Source organism: Euleptes europaea, chromosome 5 (assembly GCF_029931775.1).
Source record: "Euleptes europaea isolate rEulEur1 chromosome 5, rEulEur1.hap1, whole genome shotgun sequence".
NCBI classification, from domain to species: Eukaryota; Metazoa; Chordata; class Lepidosauria; order Squamata; family Sphaerodactylidae; genus Euleptes; species Euleptes europaea.
Genome location: NC_079316.1, coordinates 62690211 through 62715244, shown reverse-complemented (window position 1 = coordinate 62715244; position 25034 = coordinate 62690211). Strand labels below are relative to the sequence as shown.

Below are 25034 nucleotides of genomic sequence, written 5' to 3'. Positions count from 1 at the left end.
TATGTTAAACTGTGTACTGCTTTAAATGTCTTGATGGAAAGGCTGTGTTAAAATAAATTAAATAAATAAGCAGTAACACAATGAACTGCCCTTCAATTCCTCTTAAATAAAATGGTGGTACTAATAATGGTACCCTAACCAAGGGAAATTTCATCAAGATAGCTAACGTACATCTATCGAAATATTTGGCCAAAAACACTAGGGACATAGAGTTGTCAAGCCCAGTCTAGGCAATTCTGGTAGTTTTTGGGGTGGTCCCTGTGGAAGGATGAATTTGGGAAGAAATTTCACCTAGAATCTATGGTAGACCATAGACTTTGTCCTCTGAAGCTGCCATTAGCTCCAGTGGAACTGATTGCTGTAGTCTGGAGATGAATTCCCAGAGAATTCAAGGCCACACCTGGAGGCTGGCAACCATAGCACACTATAAATCACCATCATACTAGTGGCAGGATCTTGTTGGGGAGGGGAGCCTAGCTAAGAGTAGTATAAATTATATAAAAACTATCTCACAGCAACTTTCATTAAGGAATTAATAATCCACTACTAAGGAAAAAAGAAGAAAAAAGTCAAGGATGGAAAAATCTTGGCAGAAAACATCCCCAGCATGTGTGGCTTTCGAGTTAGAATACAATTAAACCAGCGATGTCAAAAGTCAATATATGCAAGGTGTGTGTGCATGTACTTGTGAGAGAGATCTTTTATACATGGGTTGTTCCAGTCATTTATGCTGTTTTACCATGAAAAAAAAATTCACTTGTTAAGACTCTAATAATAAATTTGGGGAACTAGAGCTGTAAACATTTTGGTGTATAATTCGTGCAGTTAGTTTGCACCTGTTTAGCTTCCCTGGTTTGTGGTGCAAATTATAAAATCATGAAGCTCTCCTGTGATTTTTACATTTGTGTCCGTCTGAAAACAGATTCTGGAAACACGTTGTTTGTAATATATTCTCTGGAAGATCTCTTTCTCCCTCCCCCCTCTCTGTATAGGTGTATATAATAAACAACATGATTCCAGAATCAGTTTTCAGACAGACACAAATGTTAAAATCACAGAAGATCACTCGATAGAGAGAGAATGCCAGCAAATCCTCCCTTTCCATTTTGCCACTGGAAACAGTCCTTGTGGCGTCTCTTCCTCTCAGTCCCATATCTGTCACTTGGGGGAGTCCTGAGTTACCAGCTCTGTTGTGCCTTGCCTGAACACTGCAAGGTGGTGTCAATGACTGGCTCTAGCAGAATTTTGTGTTCGCTACGCAGCGCCTGTTTTTGCTGCTGTTGCCAGGTCCCCCCGTAGAAGGAGCAGAGTCCATACGCTGGGAGTTGTCATTAGGGAGAGTAAAACAGACTTGAGAAGGAGAGAGCGAAGAGCCGGCAGTTAAAAAGAGGAAGAGACAGCACCAAGCATTTAGATTACGTCAGTTCTGGTGGGAAAACAGAACATCCTCTGGAACAGGCTGCCTTGGGGGCTTTTTTGTGTGTGTTTGTGAGGTTTCTTCTCTGCCTACTTCTTCTGGGAAAGAAAGCACAACTGTGTAAATGCGTTTGTAAATACCTCAGTTAACCTTTGCTGCATCTGCTGCCAAGACGATTTTTGGGCCATGGTGAGAGAAAAAGGTAATTCAACCATGCATGGCTTCCAGGTTCGAATCAAAGCAGTTTGGCAAGTTAATGGATCAGTCTTGTTTTGTTTTGTTCCATGTAAAGTTTGCTGGATTTTCTCCTTATTACTCAAATTTTTTTAAAAAAAAGCTCCTATAGTTTTTAACAAGCCAGTCTAAAAGTTCATATCTTTTAGGGTCCATTTTAATATAGGCATAGATATCATGTTTAGAATGATCCTTTCGTTGTGCTTCACCTGGGGAAGTTATGAAGAATGGACACCTTGGCATTATGATTTGAAACTTAAGTAAAGGCTAGTTCTGAATCCACATATTTTTAGGGATTGTCTATTTTTGTAGGAATGACTTCAGTGACTTATTTGCCTTAGAGAATCTTGGACTCAGTTCATTTCAAGTTTGTTCCGAAGAAATGCTGCTGATACCTAAAGGCTTAGATGTTCATATGTGAATAACACATATCTGTGGGAGGAATTAGTAAAGGAATTTCTCCCTTAAGGAAAGATGGACAGACCTTTTCCTGAAACAATATGCAGTTTATGTGCTAGCTTCAGAGTTGGCACATGGAGCAATGAGTTCTTTCGACTTTTCTTTCACAGTACGTGGATTCTTTTTCTCTCTGTGTGCTTTAGGCAGCTTACCTTCTGTAACTTCCGCTTGCAAAGATGAAATCTGAATGTTATGACACATAAATAGGTTAGTCCAGGTCTTATATTTTTAATGCGCAACTTCCCACACTTCTGTTTTAAGGTATTTGAAAGCACAATGTAAGAAGAGTAGGCAGCATATCTTTTCCCAAGTAAATACACATTTAGCAAAACACTGGAAGCCCATTTGACGAATGCCGATCTATAGGAAACAAAGACATTGTTTATCAGTGTGTGTTGCTGTTCACTCCGATCTCTTACAAAAAATACTAGAAGTGTGTCTTTGTTGTAGGAGTTTGGTTCAGTATTGGTGGAAATTAATAGGGCTAAGTCAAGAATTGCTAATTTACTCTCCCTGCCCTTTTAACAATTACTGGTAGGCAGAAATACAGCAGCTTTCCCCATTGTATTTTCATAGATGGTGTACCTGATGAATAAAGATACTAGAAAGACCTCATTAAAGGTACGAGAGGGTTGCCAGTAAAAAACAACAACCCTAGTACTGTGGTTTCTTATAGGATGAAGGAACTGTTTTGGGACCGATGGATGAACTTTCATTTTTCAGGTGGTGGTTCCTCTTCAAGAGACTTCTAGATCTGGCCTAAATGTATTGGTTGTTGCTGAGGGCTGTAATAAGCAGAAGTAGTTCAGCTGGGATTTTCCTTTCCAGAGTTAATTCACAATGCAATCCAGAATGTTGCTAGTACGTATGAGGGGAGCCTAAGCTTGAGTTTCTCAGACCAAGAAGGAATGATAAGTAGTGGTGCTTCCAGTAGAGCCTTATTCCATTCTCCTTCCACTCACCCATTGATGGCATAGACACAGGAGCATATGCATCCAAACGTCCAACCCAGCCTGCTACAGGGACCTTGAAGAATGCAAATTGATTGGGCAGTCATGAAACTGGTGTTATGGCACTATCAGGCTTCATTTCAGCTAGAAAGACTAAGGTGCAAACTGTCTCACAACAGTTTTCCTTCAGATTAGCATGCTTTGTCATTTCATGTTGCAGAACAAGTGTGTCGTGTACTCAGTCAGCTCTAATATGTACCTGGGCAAATGTGGAAGCTTGACTGCTGTTCTGGTTAAATTTTTTAAGTTTCAGGTGCCCTAGTTTGGGCACTCCCAATGCTAGGGATTCTAGCCTCCCAAGTGTGACCTGGGGAAGGGCTGTAGCATCTGCTTGACATGCAGAAGGCCCCAGGTTCAATCCCCAGCATCTCCAATTAAAAAGACTAGGCAAGTAGGTGATGTGAAAGACCTCTGCCTGAGACCCTGGAGAGCCACTGCTGGTCTGAGTAGACAATACTGACTTTGATGAACCAAGGTCTGATTCAGTATAAGGCAGCTTCTTGTGTGTTCTTGTGTGTGAGAGGGGCTGTGGCTCAGTGGTAGAGCATCTGCTTGGTCATGCAGAAGGTCCCAGGTTCAGTCCCCGGCATCTCCAGTTAAAGGGACCAGGCAGGAAGGTGATGTGAAAGACCTCTGCCTGAGACCCTGGAGAGCTGCTGCTGGTCTGAGTAGACAATACTGACTTTGATGGACCAAGGGTCTGATTCAGTATAAGGCAGCTTCATGTGTCCTGTGACACCCTGAAATTACAGCTCATCTGCAGACTACAGAGATCAGTTCTCCTTGTAAACATTGATGCTTTGGAGGAAGGACTCTGTGCATTGTACCCCACTGAGGGGTCCCCCCCAGGCTACATCCTCAAATCTCCATGAGTTTCCCCATCTGGATCTGGCAACCCTGCCCCCCATCCCCTGCCAGTGGCCAGGGGAGACCTGGCAATCCTACCAAATGCACACCCAATTAACTCAGATACTTGTTGCTCTGGTTTACTTTGCCAAGCTGTCCCTTCCCTGTTATATCGGCTGGTTTTAATCTACATGAGCAGGAAGCAAAAAAACAAAAAACCAGCTTGGGCATCCTCATAAGTCTTCTGTATACCTGTCAGTTATGAATTAGAAACCTTACTGAGGAATGTAACAGAGTGTGTTGATGGACGATCCAGCATAGTAAAGTAGTGACATAATTCCAGTTCAGGTTACATGCTAACAGTAAATGCACTCTAATGGAGGTCAGAGTCTATTTTATGCTCAATGAATGTATCTTCACTAAGCTGGTATAACTTTATATGAATGGAGAGGTGAAGGAAGTTTCTTCCAGGTTTGGGCCTGTTTCTTAGATGTGTAGACTGATAGTTTCTGAGAGACTGCCCAGGTTATAATTCTTGAGTTGGTTGTTCTAGTGCTTGTTCGTGAACACAATGTCTCTGAGAATCATAGTAGGCATTCCTGCTTTCACAGTTCTCCCACCTCTGTAACACAGTGTAAAGCAAGTCCCACAACACTTTTCTGCTCAGCTCTTTATTTAAAACATTTTCATGCTGCCTACGACCCAATCAGAGTCCACAAGGTGGCAAACATAAAAAATTAAAACATTTAAACAATTAAAAATACAGCTAAAATTATAAAATTCAATTAAAAACACATAAACAAACAACACTAGAAAAAGGGCCAATAGCTGTTATTTTATTGATGTTATTCTAACTGCCATTCTAACTGCAGACAGTAATTCACTAACAGTAAAGCGCCATAGGATATTTTGTCTGATTAATTTCTCTGATCCCAATTCCATAACCTTTAACAGCAGGAGATTTCCTGCTAGTACCTGGAGGTTGGCAACCCTAATGGACAAACTCAGGAGGCCTAAGCAGTAGCTCAAAAGTCCTAAGGGGAGGAATCTGCTGTACCATGCAGGGTATCATGGGAGAAAAACTGCATGTGGAACAGGTGCCTTGGAGGAGAAAAAACATTCAATATCATTGGGTAGCAAGGTAAAGATGATGCAACAGCATTGTCTTTTCTTCTTACTCAAGGTCATTTCCGAACAGCATCAGTATCTGCCTGTGTCTCTTGAAGTGCTGATTTTAGCAAACAGGTAATCCCGCCGTGCCTGGATCATCAGCATTTTTTTTTTTGCTTTGATTAGCTTCCTTATGATATAGAGTTAAAAGTTAAAACACAGTCATCATTTTTGCAAATGGAGTTCAAAATCCAGACCGTTTCCCTCTCTGAGCATGTAACAGATAAGTTAATCATTTAGAGGCCTTCTACTTGGAGTGCTGATGTCACATTCCAATCAATGGCACAAATTCAAGTTGACTTAACGTGAAATTCTCTTCCATTCAGACTGATCAAATGTGCCATTATTTTCAACCTGATAACCTTAAAACCTGATACATTTGAATGTATCTGGAATAGCTAGAAGTTCCCTGGAAATAGCACCCACTTGCAAGAAGGTGACAACTGAATATATCTTGACTTGACTTTTCTTTCTTTCCTGCACAGGGGATTGGGAATTGTTTTTTTCTAATTTTTGCTGCTAATACCAGCTAGTTTTAAAGCGCTTGACAGAACAAAAGCTCTCTGCATGCAGAAAACTTTCACATTGGAGATAAGAGTTCTAGCCTAGCATTCGCTCTGAACTGATAACGTTCACCATGCAGAAAGAATAGGGTTGCCAACCTCTAGGTAATAGCTGGAGAGCTCCTGCTCTTACAATTGATCTCCAGCTGATAGAGATCAGATCACCTGGAGAAAATGGCTGCTTTGGTCACTGGGCTCTCTGGCATGGAAGTCCCTTCCTTCTCCAAACCCCACCCTCCTCAGGCTCCGCCCCAAAAACCTCCCTCTGGTGGGGAAGAGGGACCTGGAAACCCTAAGAAAGAACCAGACACTGAGGCATGTCATTTTAGCATATTACTTTGTTGTTGTTGTTGGGTAAAGCATTCACATGTCACCCTTCCATCCTACAGTATACAGTATTCCCCAGGGCAGCTTACAACAAAACAATATACATCAACAGAATAACTGCAGAGACAAATCCAGAAATGACTGAACAGTCTTCAAGGCTAGAATAAAAAAGTCCTTTGTAGGACAATGAGACTAGACTACTACTGCATGCCACAACATTAGCTTCTCCCTCAGCAACTGGAGGATGATTTTTAGTAGAAAAACAGCACAAGGAAAAAGAGTTCATCCTTATTCCCTTCATATGCTGGTTTTACCGGTATGCTGCAGCTGCATTTTGTAAAACAAAAAAGTAATGGACAAAGCTATCTGTCATTAAGAACTTACTTGGGAAGCATCCATAGTATTTTAAAATAGATGCTGGAATGTTGACTTCTAAACATAGGGAAAAACTCACCCTAATAATTGGTGCCGTTTAGAAACGTCACAATTTACATGATTCTGTCTGTTCATCTGAATACTCATTTGTGAATACTGTCTCAAAGATTTGTGAATTTTTGAGATTAACATAAAATTGTTATAGGGACTAGTTTGTCTTCTCACACACTCTCATAATATATAATTTATTTCACATTTCTTCCAGGGAGCTCTGGGTAATGTTGGGTTGCCAACCTCCAGGTGGGGCCTGGAGATATCCTGGAATTACAGCTGATCTCCAGACTGCAGGGGTCAGTTCCCCTAGAGAAAATGGTTGATTTGTAGGGTGGGCTGCATGGCATTATACGGCACTTAGGTCCCTCCCCTCTCCAGGCTCCATCTCCAAAACTCCAGGAATTTCTTAACCAGGAGTTGACAACTCCTAGTGAGTATCATGGCTGAGCAGAGATGAACTCAAGTTCCCTAGTATTAGTCTAACCTTCTGTATGTACACTTACCACAGTAGCATTTTGGTCAGTAAACGTTGCCCTCCTCGAAACTTTTGTGTCTCATTGTTTTTAGAAAATAAATTACATTTTTGAATGAAGGTTACTCATTATATCTGACACAGGAAAATTCTTGCAAAAGATGCAAGACAGAAGTCCATCTTCATCTGAGCTGTTCATTGGCTAGTACAATGAGATGGAGTATGTGGCTTAACCAGATATCTGTTTAGTTTTCCTTGGTTTAAAAAAGGCTTCAGACCTCTAAATGTCTTTATTGTACCCTTTATAACATCCCACCACTCCAGCTACTGTAGAAGTTTACCAATGGGTAATGTTGAGCATTTATGTTGGCAGGCATTAAAAGAGTTGTTTTAGCATATTGTTATCTATCCTTTCCATTTAACATAATCAAAGTAAGGTAGAATAGTTCAAAACTGTTATAGTATATGAACAAGTTAAGCATCCTATAAGATGTATGTGATGTAAAGTGAAATTAACTCCCCGAAGGAGTAAAACCTGTGTGAATGTAAGTGTATGTATTTTTCTTTTTTGTTTTGTTTTGGAAAATAAAAAAAATATATTTAAAAAAGAGTTGATTTAGCTATAGCTTAAACGTATACCTGTCTATATATACAATGCAATATATAAAGAGTGAGAACAGCCAAGGGAGAGAGAGGCTCTTTAACTCTAGAACGCTCCCTCTTGCTGCTTCAGGTGCAGTGGAGGAGGTGGGAGGGTGCCTGCACGTTTTACTGATGAGGCCAAGAGCAGTTTGGGACCTCCAGTTTGCAGGGGTGAGGGGAAACAATTAAATAGCTGCCAGCGTGTGTAGTGGTTAAGAGCGGTGGTTTGGAGCAGTGGACTCTAACCTAGAGGACCGGGTTTGATTCCCCATTCCTCCACATGAGCGGTATAGGCTAATATGGTGAACCAGGTTGGTTCCCCCACTCCTACACATGAAGCCAGCTGGGTGACCCTGGGCTAGTCATTCACAGCTCTCTTAGAGCTCTCTCAGCCCCACCTACCTCACAGGGTGTCTGTTGTGGGGAGGGGAAGGGAAGGTGATTGTAAGGCAGTTTGATTCTTCCTTAAGTGGTAGAGAAAGTCGGCATATAAAAACCAACTCTTCTTCTTCCTCCTCCTTTCTTCTTCCTTCTTTCTTCTTCTTCCAATGCTATCATCCACTGTAAATCACAGCCCTAGGGGCTGTGTAAAGAAAACAGCTGCTTCAAAGATTCATGGAACTTATAGGTCACATATAGTTTCAACCTCAATTCCTTTAGCTCATTAGCGTGGCATCTGTTTTTCTAGGAAGGGTTTTACATTCTTTCTGACTAACACACACAAATCCTAGATGCCTTAAATTAAATAACCCCTCTATAACATGGACGTCACTGACAGATAGGTGAGATATTTGGCATGTAAGTGTAACTCATAATTTGCCAGAGCAAATTTGGACCATCTAAGCAATAGGGGTGATTGCATGATTCCCTGGGATTTCAACCCCTGTACCACATAGACAGAAACAGAGTTTATCTGATATTGGTAACTATGGTAAAGGTGATGGTCTGTTAATTAAAATGTTGCCTTTTACCCTCTGCTGGTCTGGGTGAAGTTCAGTATTGCAAAGTTCAGCTAGCTTAGTAAAAAAAAAAATCATAGCAGGTGGATAAGAAGTATTTCCTGAGTTAACAAAAATCTTTATGCCTGTTCTCTGATATCATTCGGCTTACCTCTTCCATGTGTTGCGCTTTTTCTTTAGTTGTCTGCAACTTCATGTTTTCCATTTGGCATATATTTTCTGAAGAGTGCAGAGGCAATGAAGTCATGGCAAACAAACCCATCTCTCTGAGGTGGAGACAGCGGATGTGTCATGTACTATCTATAGATTTGCAAAAACAAAACTGGAGTCTCTCAGTTAACAGGAGTGGGGAATGTATGTGCATGTGGAAGTCAAAGAACAGACATCAGGCAGTTCGTATTCTGCAGCCCAGCCAAGCCTTCCCCAGTGTTTTGATCGACAGGAGCTCTGAAAAATATATGATAAAATGGGATCAATGGTGGGAGCCACATCCGGAACACTCTGGTATATGTGATTTGAATGAATTCATGCAAACCTCTACCAATTTCTAATAAAAAGTTCCAAACTTTGAGCCTGGGTTTTAAAAGTCCCCCCCTTTAAACTTAGGCCACAATTAGATGTTTGAGAACACTCATGGGTGGCACCAAAAGCAGCAGCTGCACTCTCTCTTTCCTTCTTTCTCCTGTAAAGTCTACTCTTAGGGCGCTTTCACACATGCTGAATAATGCATTTTCAATCCACTTTCAATGCACTTTGCAGCTGGATTTTACTGTGTGAAATCGCAAAATCCACTTGCAAATGATTGTTAAAGTGCATTGAAAGTGCATTATTCAGCATGTGTGAAAACGCCCTTGGTATGTGTTATCACTTGGGCTTGCTAAACTCCCAGTGCAGTGAGCTGGTTTACTGTTATGGCTGAGAGACTGATGAGTGAATTTCGAATTCAAATCTTGCCTCTGCCACAAACTCACTAGGCAAATGGCATAAGCAGTGTGGTATGGTGACAGTACCTGCTCTAGGGTTGCCAGGTCCCCCCGGCCACTGGCGGGGGATGGGGGGCTGCTCTGTAGAGATTTCAACAAGATGATGTGTGCCAAGTACTTTAAACACTTGGAAACATCAGCCGAAGACTAGCTGTAATTCTTATGATGTCACTCATTTGCAAGATGGTATTTTCAGCAAGGCAGAAAGGTGATGTACGAATAGATAGGGGTCATGCAGGAAAAGAGAGAAGGTAGGCGAATTTCAAGATTACTGGGTGGGATTCAGCCATCATACTGCTAGTGGAAATGGAGGAGAGGTAATCATCCCCAGTTCCCCCCCTCACTGCAGCCCTTTAGCCCCCAAGGGCTTTCTCCCCAGGCAAGTCCTGCAACCCCCAGGCTCACCTCTTTGGGGGTTTTCTGGGTGCTGTTGGGGATAGGGAAAAGTCCAAGCTTATTCACTTGCACTGGTAGACAGTTGGCAGGATCCATCCTACTATCTCTGCAGCCATAAAGCAGGCCAAACTTTCACATCTTGTGTCATGGTAAGTCCACAACACAATTCCTTCATCTTCCAGTTTTTAACAAAATAATATAACATTATTTTAGAGAGCAGCGTTTTTTTAGGAATCCTGTTTTTGTATCATAATGCTTCTGTTCTCACCGTCATGGACTTTGTTCCAGTGGCACACTGAATGCGAGCTGCATATCCTATGCTTTCAATCCAAAATTGCCTTGGAGGTCAGTTTGACCTATGATGAGTCTGATATATGTGAAAGAATTTCAAAAATGCACTGCAGACCTAATGAGCAGAGGATGAAGGAGAGCCAAGGACCTCGGGAGACGGTGTTCTTCTTGCAAGTCCTGTAACAAAGAACACCGGATCGAAGACTTCCAGCTTTTTTTTTTTTTTAACAAGACACAATTTCTCTTAACATCTTCAGACCCTGCTATATTTCTACAGCGAATTAAGGATGTTACCTGTGTAGATGGTGATGTATAATGCTACATGCATGAAAAGAGCTAAGCATACCTGTACATATGCAATGATGTATGTATGTGGAAAGCTGTCGTATGTTAGTCTTGTGACTAAACAAAGTTTCATCCTTTTAAGCCCTTTGCCTTCAGTGGGCTTAAAAGGGTGTAACTGTTTAGGAATGCACTGTTAAATTTCTTCACAGAAGCACCTGTGAAGCTGGCCCTGAGAAAGGCAATATGTGGTAGGATCCATGTGACTTATTCCGTGGGTGTGATTAGAGGCCATTCTACTTTCAAAGCATTTGCTGAACTGGAAAGGTGAAAATGTGAGCATGAACAGTTTAGGTCGTCTTTTAGCTACTCAACTGAAGATGTCAGTGAGTTGGAATGTTGGGGAAAAGGACCAAAAATATTTTCACAAGTGGGGATAAGAGCAGCTTTTGTTTATAACCCACCGCTTCTTGAACTTATAAATATAGATGATGCATGAAAAAGTCATTTTAGTTCAAATAATAGTTCCTAGAAATGTGGTTATTTAATTTCTGGGTAGTGGTAAGGTTTAGCCATCGTTGATTGAAATGTGCATTATTTTCCCTGCTGCGCTGTCCTCTCTGGTTTTATTGAGAGTTTCCTGTAGTAGGTGTGAAGAGGATGCATATAAATGCTCCAAATAAATAATTTTTTTGCCTCCAGTCTGGTTCAAATACCCACTCTGCCATGTAAGTTTACTGGGTGACCTTGGGCCAGTCACGCACTCACAGCCTAACCTACCTCTAAGGAAGCCCGCTCTCCTGCTTTAGCAAGAGACCACCTGGCCTGGGCCCCCATTTTCCCCACCACCCATTGACAGGTTGGTGGAGGAGAAAGGGGGTGATTTGGCATTGCGCCAACACACTATGCCACTTTCAGTGCAAAACCAGTGGTGACATCGTCGCATCGGGGTGGCCCTCTGGTAGGGTTGCCAGGTCCCTCTTTGCCATCGGTGGGAGATTTTGGGGGGTGGAGCCTAAGGAGGGCGGGGTTTGGGAGGTGAGGGACTTAAATGCCACAGACTCCAATTGCCAAAGCGGCCATTTTCTTCAGGCAAACTGATCTCTATCGGCTGGAGATCAGTTGTAATAGCAGGAGATCTTCTGCTATTACCTGGAGGTTGGCAACCCTTCCCTCTGGGATTCACAGAGTTGTTGAGAGGATAAAGGCGAGGAAAACAATGTAAGCCACTTTGGGGAGAAAGGTGGGGGTATACATGAAGTAAATGAATAAATAGAAAAGCTATGTCATCCATGGGTAATAAGGAAAAGAAAAATAGTTGGCTGTTCTTTAAGACTTATGGAAACTTTTTAAATTATACCAGTTAATGAAGTGTGGCGATGAAGGCACAGCATGGTTGTCTGTTCTTTGATTAATGAGTTTTTGAGTGCTCTGAATGTGCTGATATGGCTTGACAAGCAGCTGCCTTATAAAATCTGCCTTGTAGCTTTGGATACTGGGGAGTTGTGATAGCAATTTGCAGAGAAAATAGCAGACAGCCACTGTGATATAATGCATTACATTTGAATTAACAAGCGGCAACCCACAACTAGGGCCTTTCGTAGGATGGCTGATACCACCAGGACAGTAACAATACTTTGTAGACAAACAGAGAGACCCGGGCGGGGGGGAGAGGGCAGATCTACATAATGAGTGAAAGCAAGCAAATGGAAAAATAACATGTATAAAAAATTAGATGTAGATTGCACGTCGAGGCTAAAAGTGGATATGGAAAGTTTGAATGCCACAGCTGTATGAATAAAGAACTGGACTTGAGCCTGAGGAACTTGGGTTGAACTTCCACAACGTTATGCTTGGACCGCTGTAATGTTTCTGTGAAGATTGTAAAGCTTTTCACAAATTGAAATTTCTATATGAATTGAGAGCCAGCGTGGTGTAGTGGTTAAGAGCAGTGGTTTGCAGCAGGGGACTCTAATCTGGACAACCGGGTTTGATTCCCCACTCCTACACATGAGTGGTGGAGGCTAATCTGGTGAACCGGGTTGGTTTCTCTACTCCTACACATGAAGCCAGCTGGGTGACCTTGGGCTAGTCACAGCTCTCTTAGAGCTCTCTCAGCCCCACCTACCTCACAGGGTGTCTGTTGTGGGGAGGGGAAGGGAAAGGTGAATGTAAGCTGGTTTGATTCTTCCTTAAGTGGTAGAGACAGTCGGCATATAAAAACAACAACTCTTCTCCTCCTCCTCCTGAATTATTACAAAAAATATGCCATGGTGAATTAAGGCTCTTACAAATCACATGACTGAAAACTGAATGAGGAGACCCATATTCAAGCTCTCACTCTGCCTTAAAGCTTACTGGGTGATCGTGTGCCAGGCACATTTAGAGGTTTGTTTTGAGAATAAAACAGTGGAGGGGAGAACCATCAGTGGTGCCCCGAGTTCCTTGGAGAATGGGTAAGAGTCTTTAAAAGCTCCTTATAAGCATAATTTTCACACACACTATTCATGTGTAGTCATATTTCTGAGTTATGTAATTCAGTTATTTACAGTATATTCCTGTCAACAAAGGTTTGCTTGGAGTTGCCAGGCTAACCTGGGTAGGTTGGGAGGACATAGTGAGGACAGGTTTGTCACAAGGATGAGGGCGGCGCTTCCAGGGAAACCTTGGAAGCAACAGTGGAATCTCTAGGAATGCTGCAGTTCCTAGAACTACTGCTGCCGCTTCTTAGTTTCCCCCGGAAGTGAAGTCATCACACATACAACGCCAGTTGTAATTTTTTTCTCCCTCCATCATGTGGAGCAGCAGCAGCAGGTTGGGACAAGATCCCGTTCTCCGACTGGGGCTTGGCAGCCCTATGATCAGCTTGAAATTAATTTATGTAATATAATTTATTATTAGGTCTATGACCGCAGTCTTGGACCAAGGGAGGAAGAAAGGAAGGGAGGGGATTAATTTAATAATGATCAGCATATAATTTTAGGTGGGGGGAACCAGAGCAAGCTGTCTTTCTTTACTCTTATCCTGCCGCCTCTCTCTCCCAATTAGAGATCTTTAGACATAGGAAAGCATTCACTCTTGCTAGATGCCAAGCTCTTCCTTCGGCAGTTCTGGATGGGATATACAGAAAGGTTCCCTTGGAGGATAGGGTATGTCCCTGTGTTTTAAGGGAAATCGAAACAACGGAGCACATTCTGTTGCGCTGTCCACTATACCAAGAGGTGTGTTCTAAGTTTATCTCCCCCTGGCTTGGCAGGTATCCTGGCTATGCAGATTCAGGGTACACTAAAATGTTGCTTATAGATGAAAATTCACAGGTTACAGCAGGAAAGGCAAAGTTTTGTGCGGCGGCCTGTAGAATCCAGAGAGAACCTCAGTATGCCAACAATCTTAATGGGTAGTATAAATAGCTTATAATAATTGTGCAAATAACTGTTTTACAATTTGTGTAAACCTGTGGTTAGAGTGTAGTACTAAGGGTTTCTGGATATAAATTGTGAAGAGCTGTGTTTGTCTATGACTGTTTTAATAAAGACTGATTGCCTTTCTGTATAACCTACTTTCCGCAAACAGGGTCTGAATGGGTAATGTTTTATAAATTATTACCCAGTGCTTGGGGTAGTCTTCATACTTCTCTTTTTCATAAATACAAGGTTACCAGTTAAAGGTTACAAGGTTACCAATCATTTTGGGGAAAGCTGGGAATGCCACTCCTGCACTCCAGAAATAGAGCTTCATTACTAACAGATTACAGAGGGTTCTCTTGACAGCTATGTACTGCTGTGTTCTTATTTAGAAATCATTTCTAATTAAAATACTAGTAGGCATTCCCTTCAGTGTTCTGTATATTCATACAGATTGAGTAACAGGGCACTGTGAATAGAGTGAGTGAGAGGGTGTGTGGGGATAACCTTCTAGCATTTAGGATTTCATAAAATTCTTTATACATGAAATGTAGTAATTTGCCTGTAAGGCTTCCTAATGTTCACAACAGATTCTTGCTGGAAACCCACTCATGGAACTAGTTGAAGGGACGGCTACAAAAGAGCAGGACAAGTCAGAAAGCTGAAAACATGGGAATGACCCCACCAATGTTCCTGCTGGTTTCAGTTGAGTTAAGCAGAATTTGATGGTGTCCATATGGGGATGGTCTTGTGTGGGTTCCCCGTTGCTGGTGGGGCTGCTGATAAAGCGCAGCAGCAACCGGACTTCCAAATGGCAGATTTTCATGCAGTTTCTTTGCCCCGGCTTCCCAGCTGCAACTCCCCCTTCCCTGCAGAAACGGCCTTCGTCATGTTCTTAAGCATGATCAAGAGACTGATTGCAAACTATGGCTGCTTTCACATGGAAACTTATCATAGAATTGTAAGGGGCCATACTGGTCATCTAGTCCAATCCCTTGCTCAATGCAGGATCAGCCTAAAGCATCCCTGCCAAGTGTTCATCCAGCTGCTGCTTGAAGACTGCTAGCGAGGGGTGGCTCACCACCTCCCTAGGCAACTGGTTTTGATAGCATAAGCACCAGCAGTTTAATAAATATTCTTAGGCTTAGGCAAAGTTATTAATGCTTTATTGGTATATTATATGTTGTGTAGTATAAGGAAGAGCTAGTGGCTGTGAAGTGTGTCTGTGTTAGAAAAGAGGCCTCTCTGTGTAAACAGAAAGGAAAGAAGGAGCGAGACAAGATAGATGAGGGGCCCTGCTTAAGAAGAAATTCGTACCAGTCACTGTGTAATGGGTACTTCAAAGGGAGTGTGTCAGCCAGGTTGAGATGGCACAGGTGTTAGAGATCAGGTAAATGGGAGGAGCTGATGACCAACTATGGATTAGGAAGTGCGTTGGAAATAAGATGCAATGTATTATGTTATGTATGGTCAAACCAGTGTAATTGTAAAGTGAGTGGGATATAAAATGTAATGTACAGCCTGTGTTCGGTACACCGGCTTTGAGGCAAAGAGACCCCTGTGTCAGTTTTATTCTCGGCCATAAATAAAACTATTGCTTTCTTCCACTCCTGTGTGTGGTTCTGAACAAAATTCTTTTGCAAACAGGCAAAAGAATCTGTGTCTGCAAACTTTCAGGCAATGATTCCACTGCTGAGCAACTCTTACTTTCAAACAGAAATGCCTTTGGGGGTGGGGGGAATTGCCACACAATGTCATGCTTTAATCATCCTCATTTCCAGGTTTTCCCCATCTTCAACCTGCTCTTTCCCAAATCTGGTTTAGTCCATTCTTTTTGTAAAGAACACTGTCCCAGTGAGTTAGCACGCTATCTGGAAGGAATGGTGTACATTTGTCTGTCCTACAAAGATCCCACCTACATCAGCACCGTTTTCCTGTCATCCCTCATGGGTGACATTTTGCCTGCTGTACTACTGGCGGGATTTCTGAAGGATTGTTTAAAAATTCTATAGTACATGTGTGAAGAAAGGTCCAAAGGGGGGGCTGTGATGATCACACCTTTGAGAGTCGATGCAGAACTGCTGTGGACTATGTGTGGAAGGAAAGGTTGCAAAAAAGTGAACCTCAACCTTTTGTGTGGAAGCTTCATCACTAAAGTACATGCCTCTGCATTCATAGCAGCAATGAAAGCAACATGGAGAATGCTCACCATATGGAAGCAGCCTATGAGCACTTTATAACTGAAAGCTTAAAAAAAGATATTTTTTAAAGTCATTCATCAATACATACAGATTTTTATTTGCAGGGCAAAAGTTCACTCCAGCCCTAATATAATAAATTTTTAAACTTAGACAGGACCAAATAAATTATTTAAAGAATAGAATGGCTGCTAGTTGATGAGTTTAGGTGGATCCAGGTGATGACGAGTTTAGGGTGGATCTTGCCTGACACATTCAATTCTTTTTCTCCTAATCCTCCCACACCCGGGTGTTTTCTCATTTCATAACCAGCATAAGGCTCACATACTGTTTATCCAGGCAGCCGTTTAGCCCTGTTTAGCTGAAGCCTTCCTGTAGACTAAGGAGGCTTCTTCTAATTTAAGCACATCTTTGAAGAGATGCTTAAGTTGGAGGAATGCATCAAACTTTACTGAGGGGAGCGGCTAAATACACCCCATTGTGAATATCCTTCAAAGCCTGTTTCAGCAGCAGTTAATTCGGCTACTATAAGACAGCTGGATGTTTCTCAAAATCGGAGAAATGTTGCATGCTTTTTTACTTATGTGTGTGTGTGTGTGGACCAAGTGGCCTTTTGATTCCTTCCATGTCTTTTGATCATATGAATTGCCAACTGCTTGAATTTGATTGGGGATATTTTTCATTTTTAAATGATTTTTCTGTCTCATAGCCAATTTACACATTAAGGAAAAAGCATATGTGCCATCATGATACTAACCCATATTGCAAAGCAGGGAAGCTGATACTTGAGTGTTCTAACACTTTTTAAAAAGTCCTGTACACAGAGAAACATTCAAGTCAAGGAGACTAGTTGGACCCTTTCCACCGAGAATAAAATACCCAGATAGTCTTTAGTACATAAGAAAATGCTATGGAATGACTATAGGTGCTGTCAAATCTGAACGGTTAATCATGTCAATTTCTGTGACCTTTGGTATATAAGTGAATGATATATCTGTACCACTTAAAGTCATCTCTGCTTTTCCAAGCCCAGTTGATCAGCACACTGATCCTTTCCCCGGCGCCATCCAGTCTTAAAATGAGGCCTAGGCCTTGACATCACCGGCATGATGATGTAACTTCTGGAAGTGACGTTATCATACTGGCGATAATGGGAGACACTGGTATTTGGGCAAAACTCTATGGTAAAAACCGCTTCTACCATAGAGCTTTTGCCCAAATAAAACAGTGTCTCCCTCATCGTTGCCGACATGATGATGTTACTTCCAGAAGTGACATCGACATGCAGGAGACGTCAAGGCCTAGGTCTCATTTTAAGACTTGTAAGATCCCCCATCCACCACCTCCCTCACCAGTGGCCAGGAGGGATCTGGCAACCCTATGTAAGTAAGTTCATGGACCACTTTCTCTTGTTCCTGAAATTCTTATGTATCTAATTATACTTCTTTTTTTTAACAGTGGCCCATCCTCAGGAGCCTCATCACTCCACTGAGAAACCAGTTATCCACTGCCATAAATGTGGGGAGCCGTGTAAAGGTGAAGTGCTTCGAGTCCAAGCCAAGCATTTTCACATCAAATGTTTTACCTGCAAAGGTACAGTAATCTCACTATCACAAGACTTTCCTCCCTTATTTAATTGGCTACTGTTATACATATGGCAGGGAAAAAAACTCTCAGCCTGATCCACAATAGCCACATATGTACAAAATGTTGTTAAGGTATATGAAATTTTTATATTGTTGTGGATTTCCTGACTGGTGGCTTTTTTCATTTTGTTTGAACTTATTGACTTGACATTTCATGGGCATTTTGCCCTTCTGTTGTTTCTTACCACCCTATTTGTGACCTTGCGGTTCTTACTTCTTATACTTTATCTGATACCTGACTTAATGATCCAGTACAGATGCTTATGCAGTCTGCTAGCTGTTGGCTTCAGGTTCTTGTGTTGGGACCAATATAGGTGGTACATTCCTCTGCCACTGATGCAGGATTGTTATATGTAAGAGCCTACAACACTACAGACAATTAGGCTTGATGATTTCTCAGACGAACTCTTGATTTGGTTTTGAGGTTGTTGTGGTGTTTCCGTGTAAAGGAGACAGGAAAACCCATGGTACCTACCCTGTGCCCCTTGGAGGTAGGGTTTCCAGGTCCCCCTGGCAGCTGGCGGGGATGGGGTGGTGGGGGGACTTACTGGCAGCAAACTGAGGCCTAGGCCTCTGTTGCTGGTGATGCATTGACATGAAAATTCCTTATTGTGTTTAAGGCAGCTAATGTTTTGTAAATCTAAAATATGTATATGCTTATTTATCAGCTGTTATGTTTGGAGTTCCTTGACCTGGGAAAGAGTAATTAGCCTGTGGAATTCACTGCCGCAGGATGTAGAGGTGACCACTAGTTTAGTTGATTTTTTTAAAAAAGGAATAGACAAATTCATGGATAGGTCAATCGATGATTATTGGCAATAATGATTAATTGGAACCTCCATGTTGAGAAGCAGTAAGTACTGTCTGAATGCCAGTGCTGGGAGGTAGCAGTAGGGGAGACTCTCTGTATTCTGCTTGCAGGAGCTTCTGTTTGGCTGGTGTGTGAAACAGGATGCAAGATTAGATGGACTTCTAGACTGATCCAGCAGGGCCAAGGCAGTCCACAGAAATAATTTTAGAGGGTCAAGGTCACTCTAGACCTTATGACATTTTAAAATAAGCAAATTTAGGATTCCAGGGGCAACTGTCTTCCTTACCTCCCTCTGAATGTACACGTTCCTCTGGGGAAAGAGCTTTCATTTCCCTCTTTGCCGCAAGTTTGACATTTTTCGAAAAACATTTGTGACCTCCACGTTTTCTTTCCAGAACTAAGAGAACTTTTTTTCTTTCTTTTTTTTTACAACGGCAAATGGCTTTTTCCATAATCTGCCTAGGCCAGATCATATAGCATCTCTCCTCTGGGTCATACAGTTAGTTTTGCTTTGGAATTTACTTTCTAGAGTAGTTAGATCACTTAAGTAGTTAGAATTCCATGGCATGGTTCTTTAGCACACTCTGCGCTTGGTTTTTACACAGCTCTTAAAGCTACAGCAGCTTTGCCTTCCTTTGACCCAATGTCAGACCTCTGTAATGCACATGCAGGCAAGATTGTTCAATTGTATTTACCTAGGCAGCCAGGCATTGCCCTTAGGGATCAAATAAGTAGGTTAGCTGGAACTTCACAAACAGAGCTATAGCCACCAGAAAGCGCTTTCTTACTTACTTACAAATTAGCATACTGGGCTTGGCCATAATGTACTGTATAAAAATAATGGGATGTTTTCATCCAACAACACAGTTCCTCTGACAAAATGGCATTTCTCCCTGTGGAAGAAGGGGCAGTGATTGCTACCCCCTTCCACAGAAAATACTCACTTGACTCCTTATGCTGTTCCTGGGGGTCTGCTGACTTCCCAAGAATAAAAACTAGCGGGGGGGGGGGAGATTCAATGGGCTGAAGGCAGAGGAAGCAGGAAACCCTTGTTCCACAGAGACTATGGATGGTTGGAATTATCCAAGTATAATCATGAGGAGGTGGGGTCTTTTGGGTTTTAGAGTGGATAGTACTTGGCTAACCGTTTCTTCCCACAGAGTGTGGGAAGAAGAATATACAAATACAAGTGCATCAAATACAGAAGGCCCCTTCACATGTTAGTACAGCAGAACATTTTCAGCATGATATGCAAGCTGTCTCAGTATCAAAAGCAACATAAAGTATTATTTATTTGTTCTGTGCATGTGCAAAACAAAGAAAACAATGGTGCAATGAGTTCTTGCACCTGTTAACTGCATACTTGTTTTTGCATGGGAGGAAAAGTCTGCATCTCACCTTGTTTTAGAAAGTGGATCCAGTTTTGCAAAGATATACCTGTTCAACATTTTAGATGTTTTCTATCAGTTCTGCTCTGAATTGACCCAAACATTGAGATTCTGGTGGTTCCAAGGCATGTTGTGTGCCCTTTTTCAAGCTCCTAGTTTTACCTGTTAAAATCCTAGCGAGCTTATCTGTTTCTTTTAGAGCTCCCATTACAGAATTTCATATCTACTTGGCAGCAGATGACAGTCCCTGATTTTGCTCTAATAGAATACACGCTCTTTCCAGCCATGGGGATAACTTTTGCTGCTCTGAATGATTGCTGATGAAGATATTTATAAGCTGCTGACAGATTAATTATTTGCAATATGAGCTGCCAAAACAAAGTCACATGGAGAAAAGTGAATAACCTCTCCAAGGGTAGAAGGAATTTGTGCTTCTGAGTTAGATGTGGCTGTGCATTATTATATATCCTTGTGTGTGATGTTATTTTGCCAAGTGAATTTCATGTGAAACACTGTAGGCTGATAAAATTTTGATCAAGCCATTCACTGCATATTTGATGAGAGACAGGCCTGCAGTTAGCAACTGATGTGTGTGTATGTTAAGTGTCGTCAAGTCACTTCCGACTCACGGAGACCCTATGAATCAATGTCCACTGATAGGCTCCTTTTAATAGCTTGCCAGACATAAGATTGATGCTGCATGTGAAGGAAGGAATGAAAGACTGACCTTTTCTAAACATACTCAGTGAAGGATGTTTTGCTTGAGTCAGTGGGATATGCAAGTGACATGTTTAGGATTATGGTATTAAATGGATTTCCAGGATACACAAGGTTTTCATGGGGACATTTGGCATGTGAGAACTGATAAAATCAGTGTATTCCACAGTTCCTAATTTGTGCAGAAAACTGCAAATCTATGTCATAGTCCTTGATTTAAAAATGCACAAAACTCTCATATGTACACGATCATATTTTGATCTATTGAGCTATCTTTCCAAGGTCATGGAAATCTAGCCTTAGCTGTACCTTCTAAGAAACATCTTTGGTTTTATAATTTAACTACTGTCAGTGTAGAGTTTTTGGCAATGCACCAATTTGACAAAGATCTTTTACTCCAAGGCAGTAGTTGAAATCTGATTTCCAGTGGTTTTTTAGATGCAGCTGTAGTTTTTTCTCCCCCTTTCCCATGTGTTAAAAATAAATCCACAAACCCTCCTGACACCAACAAATAGCATTCTAGTATTATCATGACCCCTGAGTTTAGAGACTGCCACTTACCATTCCATACTAGTGGAAAACCATCTGTGTCCATTGCCTGTTTGTTCCAGTGCTGCATGATCAGAGAAGCTATTGCTATTTCTGGCTCTGGATGAATGCTGATAAAGAAACAGCATGCTGGAATTAGTAGTACTTATCCTCAAGGAAGTGAACTCTGTTTGCATGATAGTATAATAAGAGGGCAATCCTATGAAAAGTTACACCTTTCTTTTTTAATTTTTTAAAGTTTATTAATTTTCATACATAACAATAACAAAACATAAGTTTACAAAACAACATCAACTTCCTCATTCCAACTTTGGTGCATTTATAATTGCTCTACGATATTGTATACATTGTCAATGCAGTAGGGGTGAAAGGCAGATCCAGTTCAACATTATACCTAAACTAAAGTTTACAAGATGGACCATATTTAAAGTATGGACGCCGTCTTAGAAGAACTCACATTCTGATGAGTGTCGTTGTTCATTACATACTTAATCTTTTTAAGTAATTTGAAGTCGCTTTTGCATCAAAGTTACACCTTTCTAAGTCCATTGAAGTCAATAGATTTAAAAGGATGATAGTTACTCGGCATTTGACAAAATGCTTTAGTTAAAGAAGAGAGCGACACCAATGTAAAGTACCATTTTTTTGTAGCATTATAAATTTTACAACATATTTTTGCTTTAAAAACGATTAACTTTCAAACTGTTAACTTTTATGAGCTAAATAGTCACACATTTTAAATTCTTGGATAACTTATTTTATACAGAGGCCAGACTGAACAGAGTGGACAACAGTTCACTGTGTAGATGGCTGGCCTCATTCTGGGGAGTTTTGACCTGTAGTACCACCAGCCATAGATGAATTGGATGGCCTTGAGTGAAGTTATCATTTGTCGGTGTGATTGGCGCCATTTACATTATGGGGATAATAATGACCTTCCTCGCACATTTGTTGTGAGATGAATAAAAGAACCTGAAAAACAATCTGCAACCTAAAAATGGGGTGTAATTGATTCAAATGTTCTAAATGATGAAATGGGCACTGAGCTTCCATAATGGTTCAAATCCCACTTGTAGTGCCAGGACCAGTGAAGCATCTTGACCTTCAGTTTCCCAAAGGGACAATTAATTTTCCGAACTAAAAATGGCAACTGTCAGCAGATGTGCTTATTTTGCTAGTGCAGTTAGCTCATCTTCCTGCCAGTCATTCTGTCAGTTCTAGGAATCCTGAGCCCTTCCTTGGCTGGTTTCGGTGACAACAGATTGACATCAACAACCACATGTTTCCAAGAGTAGTGCACAAATTTCCAGGCCTGTGGCACATGGAAGATTATCATTTTGTTCCTGTGGTTAGGTACAGATGGACCCATTAATAATTAGGCAGTGTTCAATTGCATCTGTAATTTATTAATAGAAAAAAATGTATAAAGAGCTGCACAAGATTGATCTATCACTGCACAGAAGCATATCACACTTAAACTTCCCAGAGCAAAGTAGAATATTTCCCAATTAAAAAACCCGCCTGGAGCTGTGTTTCAAGAAAACAAACAACTCTCTTTTTCTAACCTAAACCATACATTGATTCAGTTTACTGGGGATCTTGTAAGAAATTATTCTAGGAAAACTTTGCATTATTATGGAGGAGTGAAGGATGTCAACTGCCATTTGATTACTGTAATTGCTACTGCTACTTCTAAATGACCCTTGTAGTCAAATGCTATTTCTGTTTCCTGGATTTCATAGCTATGAGACTAGGGTTAGAGAAACGAGCCAACTAGTTCATGATTCCCTACTCTTGAGCCACTAGATCTTCTGAAATTACCACATTCAACAAGGGATTTAGGCAGGGGTTCATTGGCAAGTTTTTCGCCCGCAGTGTGTGATGTTGTCATGATGTTGCTGATGCTAACAAAATGTAAGTGTTTCTGTGAAGGGGCAACACATAAGTGACCCGCTGCATTATTTTATTTACTTTATTTATAGTTTTTCTTTCTCACTGAGCTCCAAGGTGGATCAGTGGATCAGATTAGTGCTCCATCCGATCCAGCATCCTGTTTCACACAGTGACCAACAAACAGAGCATGGAGGCCAAGGCTTCCCCTGATGTTGTCTCCTACCACTGATATTCAATGGATTACTATCTCTGGGTGCTGAGGTTCCTTTTAGTCACCTTGGCTGGTAGCTACTGATGGACCTATCTTCCATGAATCTGTGTAACCTCCTTTTAAAGCCATCTACACTTGTGCCATTACTACAACCTCAGGCAGTGTATTCCACAATTTGGTTACTCATTGAATGATGAAGTACTTCCTTTTGTCTGATCTGAATTTATGATTCATCAACTTCATTCTGTGCCTCCCACCCCGAGTTCTAGTGTTATGGAAGGAGAACACTTTTCTCTGTCCACTTTCACCATCCCATTCATAATTTTACAAACTACATGTCCAGGCCCCTAAGAGGGCAGGTAAACTCACCTGGGATTGTTTTGGGTTGGGGAAATGGCAAGGGAGCCCCTTCTCCCCTGCGCTGTGGTCCTGATCCTCATGTGGGCTTGGATGCTTAGAAAATAATTGCCCTCACACCTGATGTTTGGCTGTCTGGGGGGAGTGTTTCTGGACTGTTGAGGGTCCCAGCATGGTGTCCATTGCACGGCAAATTAGGAAAAGGGCCACTGCCCCATGCCCCCCCCCCCCGTATCCCGCTGGTTGTGAAGCACAGCCTGGCAATCCTAGCAGTTGTTAAGTTGAAGCCCCTTCTTTTCTCATTGTACCTCTCAATTGCAGATATTTACTTAGCATATTTTTATTTTTTTAATTAATTGAAATATTGATACCCCTGTGTTTCCATTGTGGCTCGAGGCAGCTAATCAAGGCCCATGGGCACTGTGTAGAACTGCTATGCCCATATATTTAAGAATGTGCCTTTAGGACATGGGGGTTGCCAGGAGAAGGGAAAAGTGTGGGGAAGGGGAATGTGAGGTGCTCCTTGCATGTTTCCCACTGCACAGCTGGGCCCAGCAGCCAGCTCTGAACAACTGGGCTGGGCCCAGGGAAGCTGAAGATGGGAGACAGATAAGGTAGGTTGGCTCGTTCATGAGAAGGAGGCAGGAAAGGGGAAGAGGCTATGGGGGCTTTCAGGGAAGGGAAAGAAGAAATAATGGGGGAGGGAAGTGAGATGCTCATCACGAGTTCTTGCGGGTTCCCTGCTTGTATTTATCTAAAATCAGTTGGTCTCATTCTTATTTATTTTAAATTGGAGCCTTACACACTGTACACTTTTTTCTCTAGCTATAGTTTTTTGGAAGAAGCTGCTGCTTTGCGTGAGCTTCTGGTGTTTTATTGTAGCTCCATCAATGTGCTTGACGTGTTATATAATACAAGGAGAGCGGGAATGGAGGCAGGGATAAATAGAGGAAGAATACGTTTTCATTCTACTTGCAGGATCTTAGGCTTAGTTTCAGTAGGCAAGGGGGCTGTGTGAAAGACTTTACAGAAAAGGTGAGTTTTGAGTAGGCATTTGGAGGGGGAGGGAGAGCGAGCGAGCAGGTATCATACAGGTGATCTGAGAGGCAGTTCCAGGCATTCAAGATTGTGAGGGAGACAGAGAGGAGTCATACAATGGAAAATAATAGCCATGTTCACATGTTACTGTGAATGCCCTTGCATCCTGCATGTCCATGCTTACATCTCTTTGTAAGGAAGAGCCAGTGTACCAGTACCTGGGGAAATGTGGGTTTAAATCACACGTTCAGCTGTACATGTGTTGAATGTACCATGAGAATTAATCAATGCACATATATTGTATGTGCGTTCATTCTAATTTGTGAACAGGGCTAGTTCTGG

General features: G+C 41.7%; 1 protein-coding gene across 11 annotated transcripts in view; it reads left to right on the top strand.

The window, feature by feature from the left end:
- The window catches only part of ABLIM1 (actin binding LIM protein 1), a 194750-nt gene that overhangs the window by 38780 nt on the left and 130936 nt on the right, over positions 1-25034 (top strand). For 10 of the 11 annotated variants that reach the window (XM_056849486.1, XM_056849485.1, XM_056849481.1 and 7 more), the window contains exon 2: positions 17541-17675. In XM_056849486.1, the coding sequence (XP_056705464.1) occupies positions 17541-17675 (135 nt within the window). Of the gene's footprint in view, positions 1-1564; positions 1620-17540; positions 17676-25034 lie in introns of those variants that run through there. The other variant, XM_056849480.1, reaches the window with a different exon arrangement.